Raw genomic sequence first — 12318 nt, 5'->3', positions numbered from 1 at the left:
ATGAGGCTGCTATCCATTTGCGACTGTGGCTTTCCTATAGAAGCGAGTGGATCATGGGTGGGTGTTTGCATGCGTACGCTTGCTCCCATGACTCCCAGGAGCCTTCAGTCACTCTGCATGCACTACTGAAACATGATACATATGTGAATACTGTATGAATTACATATAAAAACCACTCATTCCACAGAAAATGTATATACTGTAGTTTAAACTATGAGAATGGCTTAAGGATGGTCCCATGGGAAAAGCTAGCCCAAAGTAAAATCCCCTTTCACATCAGAGATCCCGGGTCACGTGCTTTCACATTAAACCCAGGTCACCCATGATACAGAGGGCGACCCGGATTTTTCCCTTCTTATAACGAATTGCCGGGTTGATCGACTCACATTAAAGCTTTGTGCTTTTAAGCTGCACCTGACCCGGGTTCATATGTCAGTAACCCAGCAATAACCCGGGTCCAAGGTGCAGAGCGAAAGGGGTATTACTGGCCACACACTGTGAGGGCTGGAGCCAGGTGCGGGAGGACCCTTAAGGCGGGTAAAGAAGGTCTGTGGGGAGGAAGTGAAGCAGCCACCAAGGAGATTATCTCTACCCTGACACTGCCTGTGGTAACCCTAGACCAGGCATGTCCAAACTACGGCCCTCTAGCTATTGTCAAACTACAAGTCCCATCATGCCTTGCAACAGTTTTGCTACTAGGGGATGCTAAATCTATGGCAAGGCATTTTGGTATGTGCAGTTTCACAACAGCTTGAGGGTCACAGTTTGGACATGCCTGCCTAGATGGCAGCACTGCACCCCACAACTCAGTACATTGACTGGTACCTCCTAAGTTTTTGAATCCCCCTCCCCTCCCGTGTCTGACACCTATGCTCCCAGTGCTACTGCACAAGGTAATCGCTGAAGGAGACACCTGAATGTATCACAATCTACAAGAGAGATCTACTATTTCCCCATGTTTCACTGACATATTCAGGCTGGCGATCTTCCCTAGTGTGGCGCTACATTAATAACACAGCACTTACCCAACATAATGATTCACACCCAGGGGAAAAGAGGACGGCACTGAGGGTTACACTGCAGTGTACTGTTACTTATTAATGCACTTGTATCTTGTATACAGCATTACAGCCATATATTGTACAGTACCTTTATATATTCATGTAAATATAACAATGGTACGTCTGGTGTGTTGGAAAAGGACAATTCTGTATGAACGGTCTGCTTAGAGGAGAACGCCATCAGCTTTGCTGCTCAATGCCAAAATGAGAAGAGCAGCAGGGGGAACAGAAGCTACGGAATAAATCAGGGGAAGGCGACATGTGCCACTCGTACTGCTGTGGAACTACACATACCAGCATGCCCTGCCATAGTCTTACTATTAGCACTTTCTAAAACTGCGGTAGGGTATACTGGGATGTGTAGTACCCCAACCACTAGAGTGCTGGGCATTGCTGCGATAACTGTACACATGCATGGTTCACAGTGCGCATGCTTGAGCCCTCCATGCGGACAGCGACCACAGACAGCGACCGCCTGTGAACGCAGGTTGACAGCTGGTCAGCGATCAGGTCCCAGAGTCTACCTCTGAATTACATAACTGGCCTGATTCTGATGCCGACTTACTGCCGACACACTGCGATCCTATTCAGTGATGCATCACAAGTGTAGCAGACGCCCAGGAGTGAACAGAGATGCCTAACTAAGCCATCGCTACATGCTCAGCAACTGCGTAGTCAGGCGCAAGGGACATAGACTCCCTTTGTGGCTGCATGGGTATGCAGAATAGCTGCGGGAGCTGCGACACTAGCGCCATGTTTTATGTGCATGAGATTAGTTTGAGGGCATTTATAGGTGGCACCCTGGCGTTTTCTGGGATTGACGTTGAAAAATGCAGGCAAATTATGGCCGCTAGGAAGGCAGTGACCCGATCGCAGTGCCGGGTAAGTATTGGCTTATGCAAGCAAAATACCTGGGGCAAAATACCTGCAATCGAATTGGAGAAATGCAAGCGCTTCACAGAGCTGCAGAGCACTTGCATAACTAGGGCAGCACCCCACATGCGCTGCCCAGCTGCAAAGCACCCCACATGCGCTGCCCAGCTGCAAAGCACCCCACATGCGCTGCCCAGCTGCAAAGCACCCCACATGCGCTGCCCAGCTGCAAAGCACCCCACATGCGCTGCCCAGCTGCAAAGCACCCCACATGCGCTGCCCAGCTGCAAAGGCCGGGCTGCCATTTTTTGGCTAACAACATCTGCCCATGACGTTGCACCACCATGAAAACGGTCCAGACAAGCCTCCGTTGCCGCCACCCCCCACACACACACACACTCACACATTAATTTAGTGAAACATACATTGGTTGAGATTTAATAGGATGAGAGATTCAGAAAGTGAGAGATTTGGTAAGAAATCTCCAGGTTTTTTTTTAAGTGGCAATCATTTACACTTTAAAACCAAACTGGTTTTGCAGTGTAAATGATTGCCGCTTTAAAAAAAACTGGAGATTTCTTACCAAATCTCTCACTTTCTGAATCTCTCATCCTATTAAATCTCACCCATATGGTCAAGTCTTGACCATATGTATGTTTCACTAAATTAATGTGACATATCAATGGATCTCCATCCAGCCTATTGAGTGCTGCCTGTTTCTTTGGGAAACCCAAGCTCCAGGAACTTTCTGCTTATATTTATCACCAAGGCACCCCGGTGTTTACCTTATCGAATATATATATATATATATATATATATATATATATATATATATATATATATATATATATATATATATATATATAATGTCTAGTGTACTTTGGGGGTTATTGTGGTTGATTTGCTCGGATGGGAATTCGCACCCTTGAGAACCCGCCCTGTGAATGGTGGTACATCCGCCCCCCCTTGCAGCAGGTGTTCGCACGCAGGGCCTGTGATTAGATGTTTAACATAAACATCCATTTGCAGCCTGTGGGTGAACATAAACATCATTCGATGGTCGCTGACCATCGAATGATGTGGAACCACACGCATATCTAAGTGACTCTCAGGTCACTTAGATTTGTGTTCACCCACGGGAGGAAGCGGGCGGGCAGCTGGCATTCGGTGATGTCAGCTGTCCGCCCCCGCGGCACCGACATCACGGCACGATTACCATAGATTCCCAGCGTTTACATGGGAATGCCCACGAAACGCTGGGTGCGCCTTTCCGCCCACGCCCAGCCGGCCGCAGCCTTGGGTGCGGGCACCCTGCAAACAGTCTGCTGTGGCCGCACGCACCTGGCGTATGAACATACGCAGAAATGCGGCTGCGCAGGTGCATACGCCAAACATCAGTCCTTTGTGTGTCTGCAAAACACTACCATCTGATGGCAGCGGGTGCAACTATATACAGTACGCTTCTCTATCACACATGCACAAACGCAGAGGCAATCACAAGGTAGCAGACTAGCTTTTTGAAGCATTTGCTTCGAGCAGGGTTACTTGTATAATGTATATAATATATATACACGGGAAGCGGTCATCTATTAGAATGAACTTAGGTCTACAGTCATTAGGTCGACCCCACTAGGTCGGCTGGCAGGAAGGTCGACCAGACTTAAGGTCGACATGGGCCAAGGTCGACATGACTTAAGGTCGAATTTGCATAAAGGTCGACATGAGGAAGGTCGACTGGTCATAAGGTCGACGTGAGATTTTTCACTGTTTTTTGAGCCGACATGTGCCGACAGGCGGTATTTCATGCCCTGCCATCCACTAGGGCGTGGAGGAGGTTATTAAAGCTGTGGTGAGCGAAGCGAGCCACCGTGCCCGATGCATCGCGAGCAATGCGAGGGTCCGATTCTCATTGCCAACTGTGTCCATGTCGACATTCGGATAAAAAAACAGTGAAAAATCCATGTCGACCTTATGACCAGTCGACCTTCCTCATGTCGACCTTTATGCAAATTCGACCTTAAGTCCTGTCGACCTTGGCCCATGTCGACCTTAAATCAGGTCGACCTTCCAGCCAGTCGACCTAATGGGGTCGACCTAATGACTGTAGACCTAAGTTCATTCTGACAGATGTCCCGATTCCCTGTTCATTTGATCAAATAGATTCTACTTCTATATTTCTGTGGTACCATTAAAAGCTACAGTGTAATCATTCTAGAAACCCTCCAATATACAGTAATGAACAAGGTAACTGAATAGTATACTGGCTTGCACACAATGTATGCAATGCACAAAGCACCGACATGACCCATAAATGAACAATACCAGCTCCTCCAGCCGGGAGCCATTCACAAACCCTCTCATTTCTGATGGCATGTTCTGTGTGTTATTACTACGCCTACAGGGAGCGGGGATGCTCTGCTATGTACAGTATCCACAATGACAGACACTGGAGGCATACAGCCTCTTCCTATATACACACACAGGAGGGCAGGATGCAGAGCCCATTGTCCCCACTCCCACTGATCCCCACTCCAACGTCTCTGTGTGTGGGGTGGTGCCAAGAATAGATCTGGGGGTGTCATCTCTCTCCTATGGCGGCTGCTACTATTTATATAACACTACCATTAGTGATAGGGCAGAGGGACGCTCAGTCCTGGATACATTGTATCAGATCTGCTACATGTTTGTTTATCACCAACGTTCTAAAATTCTAAACACGAGTAGCCAATCAGGAAGGGGGACCCGGGACCATGAATAATATACCTATTCTGATAGAAATGTCCAATAAATCACTGATCTCTCTATACACAGCCTTTGTTTACAGACTAGTAAGATTATTTCCAGGCCAGTGATCACAGCTTTGCTGTGGATGTCATTGTGCAGCCCACCAGCCCAGCTATGATAGAGACAAAGGGGGGAGCCCAGCGGTCTGCACAGATCTGGGGGTGCTGTAGGTATAACCCTATTGCCCATGGAGAGGACACGAGCATCACAATACCCCCCCCCCCCCCCCCCCCTCCCAGCCTATAGATCCCCTATGCTGACACATTTATTGCCCCCCAGCCCCAGGCATGATACAGTCACCTGCCCCACCGGCGTGTGTATGTGCACAGAGCCGAGATGCGTGCAACAAAGGACGGCGCCTGGTGCTGAAACCCACCCCAGCTGCTGCTTACCGTGATGTGGGGAATGCTCTTCTTCCCTTGGTAAGACATGATTTATCTCCTGCACCGGTGATGAAAATAGAATTAAAATATATATATAAAAAAAATGTTAAAAAAATAATAGTAATGCAAAAAATCCTGGACGGGAAATAAAAATAAAAATAAATATGTGATGCAAAAACGTATTTATCTACTGAGAGCCTCGTCTCCGGCTGCAGCCAAGCAGGAGAGCCTCCCCTAGAGATGGCGCACAGCTCCACCTACAGGCGGCTGGCTGGCACGGCAGCGCTGGAACTGGTTTCTTATGCTAGACACTGCCCAGGAAGCGCTCACTGAAGGATCATCTCCCCCTTCATCATTTGATCATCATCATCAGACAGGCAGCTGCCAATACCAGGGCATTATCCAGGCTGCACAGAATCATGTCATTACCCGCTGTCCTGATAGAGCTGCCTGACATGGACCCAGCTCAGTCTCTGCTCTGACAGGGAGACTGCTACATTAATCCGCATCTTCCACATTGTATGCATAGCACTGAGACTGACATATGAATGAATCAGTCCATATATATTATGCAACAATCAATAAAATAAAAGGCGTATACCCTCATGGGAAAGTGGCATATACCCCTTATTAAATAACACATTTCAATATGCTGCCACACTCAGGACTCAAACCCACAACCTATTGCACCCAAGCCAAATACCCCACCCATTACGAAACCTGCATAAAAACTATGAGACACCCAATCGTATGTAGTGATCAGTACTGCAATAACCAGCACTGCAACCGAGCGGAACCATGCAGCCACACATCCAATCCCCTGTAGCGACAATGTCTACCTAATGCTCGTGTCAGCATTTTGACCATGTCAACCTTAGACGTGGCAACTTTTTGTCTATGTCGACCTAAGGCTGAGCGCTATGTGAGTTACCTGCTGAGGCCAGGGCACTACCTTTGCTGCATTTGAATTTTCCCTGTGTTTGAGTTGCCACCCAGGGCCCCAATTCCCTCCCAAATTTCAAAAATTACAACAAAACTATGCAGAACACTGGGCAATATGTTAGCACAATGTACAGTTGCAAGAAAAAGTATGCAAACCCTTTGGAATTACCTGGTTTTCTGCATAAATAGGTCATAAAATGTGTTCTGATCTTCATCTAAGTCACAACAATAGACAAACAGTCTGCTTAAACTAATACCACACAAACAATTATATGGTCTCATGTTTTGTAAGTAAGTGAACCCCTAGGCTAATAACTTATCCAAGAGATAATTGGAGTCAAGAGTCAGCCAACCTGGAGTCCAATCAATGAGACAAGATTGGAAGTGTTGGTTAAAGCTGCCCTATAAAAAACGCATACCAGTTTTGAGTTTGCTATGCTCAAGAAGCATTGCCTGATGTGAACCATGCCTCGCACAAAAGAGCTCTCAGAAGACCCACGATTAAGAATCATTGACTTCCATAAAGGGTTACAAAAGTATCTCTAAAAGCCTTGATGTTCATCAGTCCACGGTAAAACAAATTGTCTATAAATGGAGAAAGTTCAGCACTGTTGCAAATCTATCTAGGAGTGGCCGTCCTATAAAGATGACTGTGAGAGCACAGTGCAGAATGCTCAATGAGGTGAAGAAGAATCCTAGAGTGTCAGCTAAAGACTGGCACATGCTAACATCTCTGTTGAGGAATCTACGATACGTAAAACACTAAACAAGAATTGAGTTCATGAAAGGACACCACTGAGGAAGTGGCTGCTGTCCACAAAAAAACATTGCTGCATATTTGAAGTTTGCAAAAGAGCACCTGGATGTTCCACAGCACTGCTGGCAAAATATTCTGTGGACAGATTAAACCAAAGTTGAGTTGTTTGGAAGGAACACACAACAGTTTTTGTGGAGAAAATAGGCACCGCACACCATCATCAAACCTCAACCCATCTGTGAAGTATGGTGGAGGAGGCATCATGGTTTGGGGCTGCTTTGCGGCCTCAGGGCCTGGACAGATTGCTATCATCGATGGAAAAATGAATTCCCAAGTTTATCAAGAAATTTTACAGGAGAACTTAAGGCCATCTGTCCACCAATTGACGCTCAACAGAAGATGGGTGATGCAACAGGACAACGACCCAAAGCACAGAAGTAGATCAACAACAGAATGGCTTCAACAGAAGAAAATATGCCTTCTGGAGTGGCCCAGTCCTGACCTTAACCCGACTGAGGTGCTGTGGCATGACCTCAAGAGACCGATTCACACCAGACATCCCAAGAATATTGCTGAACTGAAACAGTTTTGTAAAGGGGAATGGTCCAAAATTCCTCCTGATCGTTGTGCAGGTCTGATATGCAACTATAGGAATCGTTTGGTTGAGGGTATTGCTGCCAAAGGGGAGAGAGAAGAGAGAGAGGGAACACAAGTAACTTTTCAACTGGACACACCATGCTGCAATGCAAGGGTGCAAATATTTTTTTTTTTGCATGCAGGTAAATGCTAGTTGCTGCTTTTGCATGAAGCCTACAAATACTGGATGGCTTTAGAGTGTGATTACTCGCAATCTAGAATTAGCTCCTATATGTGACATTAGTGAAACCGATATTCATTGTAAAGCAAATGACAATTTGAACACGAGTCCCAGTAAGGAGTATAAGATCAGAAAAGCAGAGATAAAGAAGGTGCTGTAGAAGATAAAAGGAGAATAAAACGGGTATTTACAGCACAGGATGACTTCTCAGCGGATACTGTGAGAGATTTAGAAGACTGGCTTTGTACTTGTTTTTAATAATTCCTTTTCATAACCTGTTTGTACTTTCATTGCTGTTAGCTGCATAGTTTGTTCCTGATGAATGAGAATCACAGAGTCACAAACTCTGCCTAATTCTTCTGCTCATAATAATAACCACATAGGAGACTGACTGATGCATTATTCTCACTGCATTATTCCAGGGTTGTCAGCAGCACGCCGGGGGGCGGGGCCTAATGTAGATGTTATCAAGCCCGGCCCACCAGTCCTGCAATTCGCGGGTCTTTGGGGAGGGGTTAAATGACACGATTGGCATCTTTAGCCCCGCCCCTCACCCGAAAAGGCGCAAATCGCGGTAATTTACCACTGTTGGCAAGGATATTTTGGTGTACTGCTGGTATTTGGGAGGGGGACCTGATTTTCGGGAGCCTCCTGGCTATTCCGGGAGGGTTATTGACCTCATTAGGAGAGTTGTATCAGGCATGGGGCATTTTAAGAGAGGAGGAGTCCTGTGTGCAGCCTCCTACGTCCGTGGCCCTCCTCTCTGCTGGCAGCCACACAGCGCTATAGAGTCTGAGCACTAGGGGGCCTGTGTGCAGGTCTCCGGGAAAATGGGGCAGTGGCCATTTTCCTGTGATTTCTTCAGTGCTGCTTCTGACATCGCAGGACTCCAGAGGGGTAAGTATTCAAATAAATGTGTGGGGTGTGGGCCCCCCTGGACTTACCACATGCACCCATTATGGATACTCCACTGGTATCAAGCCTCGAAGAGAGATAAAGTTGCCCAAAGCAATAAATCAGCTTCTGACATTTATCTCTCACAGACAAGTGGAATGAATTTTAGAGGCTTTGGTAGATAACTTCATTTTATCTCTCTCCAACGGTTGACATACACCACCCTTATAATATTATACATTAACTAGTAAGCCCGCTCAAGGAAATGCTACGAAAGCTAGTCTGCTACCTTGTGATTGCCTCTGTGTGTGTGTGTGTGTATGTGTGAGAGAGAAATAGATGTAGTTTCAGTCGCCGCAACAGATGCCAGTATTTCGGAGACGCACAGACACTAAATATCTCCTATATATTTGGCTACATCTGTCACTCAAAGTGGGTGTCTGTGTCTATAACGCTCTTTTCCTGGACTTTCCTCTTAATGTGTGATTGCCTTCATCTGTGCTGAACACCTTTCTGAGAAATTAACCTGTTTAAAACAGGTGATGGCAATCATACATTAAGGGGAAGTCTAGAAACAGAGCATTGTGTCCCTCCTGGAGAGGGTCATGTTGGGAGGTATGTGACAGAGAACCAGCCCAGTGAGCCCACAGACAGTGCCAGACACCCACTGCCTTCCCATGTTGCCCAGCACTGCTACTCCACAGCCACCAGGTGAGCGCCCCCCTCCCGCGATTTGCGGCAAAACCTCCCCCCCCGCGCCCCCCCCGCGATTCGCGGCAAAAACACCCGCTCCCCCGTGACCCCCCCTACCGCGATTCGCAGCAAAAACACCCCCGCGACCCCCCCTCCCACGATTCGCTGCAAAAAGAACCCCCCCACAACCCCTCCCGCATTTCGCGGCATAACCACCACCCCGCGACCCCCCCTCCCGCGAATCGCGGCAAACCCTCACCCGTGACCCCCCCCCCGATTCGCGGAAAAAACACCCCCCCCGCGACCTCCCTCCCGCGATTCGCGGCAAAAAGACCCCCCCGCGACCCCCCCTTGCACGATTGGCGGCACCCCCCCTGCGACCCCCCTCCCGCGATTCGCGGCACCCCCCCCTGCAATTCGCAGCAGCCCCAGGATTAAATGGCACATGCAAAACACTGACATGGCTATGGTCGACAATGAAAAAGGTTGACATGAGTTTTTGAAGATTTATTTTTAATTTTTTCATATTCATTGTCATGTGTCGACATGGACACCAATGAAGTGGCACACTTATGTCAACATTTACATGTGTTGACCTTTCTGTGTTGATTTTTTCTTGTGGCGATTCGCGTCACACCCCCCCGCAACCCCCCCTCCCGCGATTCGCGGCACCCCCGTGACCCCCCACCTCCCGCAATTCGCGGCAACCCCCCACCGGACCCCATGTGAACCCCGCCCTCCCGCGATTCGCGGCACCCACCCCCACGACCCCCCTTCCCGCAATTCGCGGCACCCCCCCGTGATTCGCGGCAGCTCCAGAATTAAATTACACATGGAAAACACTGACATGGCTATGGTCGACAATGAAAAAGGTTGACATGAGTTTTTGAAGATTTATTTCATTTTTTGAATGTTTTCATATTCATTGTCATGTGTCAACATGGACACCAATGAAGTGGCACACTTATGTCAACATTTACATGTGTTGACCTTTCTGTGTTGATTTTTTCTTGTGGCGATTCGCGTCACACCCCCCGCAACCCCCCCTCCGGCGATTCGCGGCACCCCGGCACCCCCCCGCGACCCCCCACCTCCCGCAATTCACGGCAACCCCCCACCGGAACCCCTGTGAACCCCGCCCTCCCGCGATTCGCGGCACCCAACCCCCCGACCCCCTCCCGCAATTCGCGGCACCCCCGTGATTCGCGACAGCTCCAGAATTAAATTGCACATGGAAAACACTGACATGGCTATGGTCGACAATGAAAAAGGTTGACATGAGTTTTTGAAGTTTTTTTTTTCATTTTTTTGAATATTTTCATATTCATTCTCATGTGTCGACATGGACACCAATGAAGTGCCACACTTATGTCAACATCTACATGTGTTGACCTTTCTGTGTTGATTTTTTCTTGTGGCGATTTGCGTCACACCCCCCCCCCCCACAACCCCCACTCCCGCGATTCACGGCACACACACACCTCCCCCGCAATTCTCGGCACCCCACCCCGTGACCCCCCCTCTCGTGATTCACGGCACACCCCCGTGACCCCCCCTCCCATGATTCGCCGCAACCCCCGCCCCGTAACCCCCCTCATGCGATTCGCGGCACCCACCCCCGCGACCCCCCCTCCCGCAATTCGCGGCACCCCCCCGCGATTCGCGGCAGCTCCAGAATTAAATTGCACATGGAAAACACTGAAATGGCTATGGTCGACAATGAAAAAGGTTGACATGAGTTTTTTAAGTTTTTTTTTTCATTTTTTGAATGTTTTCATATTCATTCTCATGTGTCGACATGGACACCAATGAAGTGCCACACTTATGTCAACATTTACATGTGTTGACCTTTCTGTGTTGATTTTTTCTTGTGGCGATTCGCGTCACACCCCCCCACCCCCCCCCCCGCAACCCCCACTCCCGCGATTCACGGCACACACACACCCCCCCGCGATTCTCGGCACCCCACCCCGTGACCCCCCCTCCCGTGATTCACGGCACACCCCCGCGACCCCCACTACCATGATTCGCCGCAACCCCCGTAACCCCCCTCCCGCGATTTGCGGCAACCCACCCCGCGACCCCCCTCCCGCGATTCTCTGCAATCCCTCCCCTCCCGCGATTCGCAGCATCCACCCCCCCACAACCCCCCCTCCTGCAATTCGCGGCACCCCCCGCGACCCCCCTCCTGCAATTCGCGGCACCCTCCGCGACCCCCCCCTCCCGCGATTCGCGGACACCTAAGTTGCAATACAGGGCATCTTTCATACAATTCTAACCATATTTCTCATATACAAACGTTCACAAATTAAGGGGGCGCAGCCCCTTACGACGGTGTGAAGAGCGCCCGTAGGGCGCGATGAATCACCTAGTATATATATATATATACTGTATAAGACAAATAAGAAATAGGGATAAGCATACCACTAGTTATTATGCTTTTGATACATCAGTCTTCCCATATTAATCTATTAATTCATTCATGTAATGTACATAAATAAAAGTTACATCATGTTGTATGCCCAAAGCACTGCAAAGCCTCTAGTTAAGTATGTTTTCTAACATGCATTACACTTTTCTACCACTGGATGACACTATTGAGCAAACCGGATAGTGCATGTGTCATTATAATTTCACATATTTAAACTTTGAGCATGCATGCATTTTCATAACAAAATAGGGTACTTGTGTATTAGTGGGCGATTCTGTGTAAGAAAATCGCATGCGGTTTTTGCGGTTCATGCGATGCGATTTTCCTATGTCATTTATTCACTGCTTTCTGCCAATGCGATCACACTGCCGGCGGGCAGAAAGCTCGCCACACTATATAGAATTAACTCCGCGCCGACATGAATAGTGGGGGTATGAAAAGGTCGGGAGGGCGCGTCCTGCTGTGCTTGCCAAGATTCCGCGTGGTGGGGATAGTGGGGGGGGGGTGCCTAAATGTCATTGCATATCATAGAAATGTATAGTAAACTAAATGGCATCGCACCCTATAAAAATCGCATGTGATCGCATCGCACCTCCCGTGGGCAGAAAGCAGTGAATAAATTGCAAAGGCAGCCGAACCACAGCCATGTTTTTGGTCGCAGCGGCTGCATGTGGTATCACGCA

General features: G+C 48.5%; 1 protein-coding gene across 2 annotated transcripts in view; it reads right to left on the bottom strand.

Annotated features, from left to right (window-relative positions):
• Positions 1 to 12318, bottom strand: part of CRMP1 (collapsin response mediator protein 1) — a 70729-nt gene that overhangs the window by 41840 nt on the left and 16571 nt on the right. Inside the window, exon 1 of one of the 2 annotated variants that reach the window (XM_083155517.1) lies at positions 5111 to 5345. The exons of the other annotated variant lie outside the window; for it this stretch is intronic. Within the exon in view, the coding sequence (XP_083011643.1) occupies positions 5111 to 5149 (39 nt within the window). The 5' untranslated portion in view covers positions 5150 to 5345. Of the gene's footprint in view, positions 1 to 5110; positions 5346 to 12318 lie in introns of those variants that run through there. 2 annotated transcript variants of the gene reach the window in all.

This window comes from Crinia signifera, chromosome 1 (genome assembly GCF_055691185.1).
Source record: "Crinia signifera chromosome 1, ASM5569118v1, whole genome shotgun sequence".
NCBI classification, from domain to species: Eukaryota; Metazoa; Chordata; class Amphibia; order Anura; family Myobatrachidae; genus Crinia; species Crinia signifera.
Note: the sequence above shows the minus strand (reverse complement) of the source record. Positions and strands in the feature narration are given on the sequence as shown.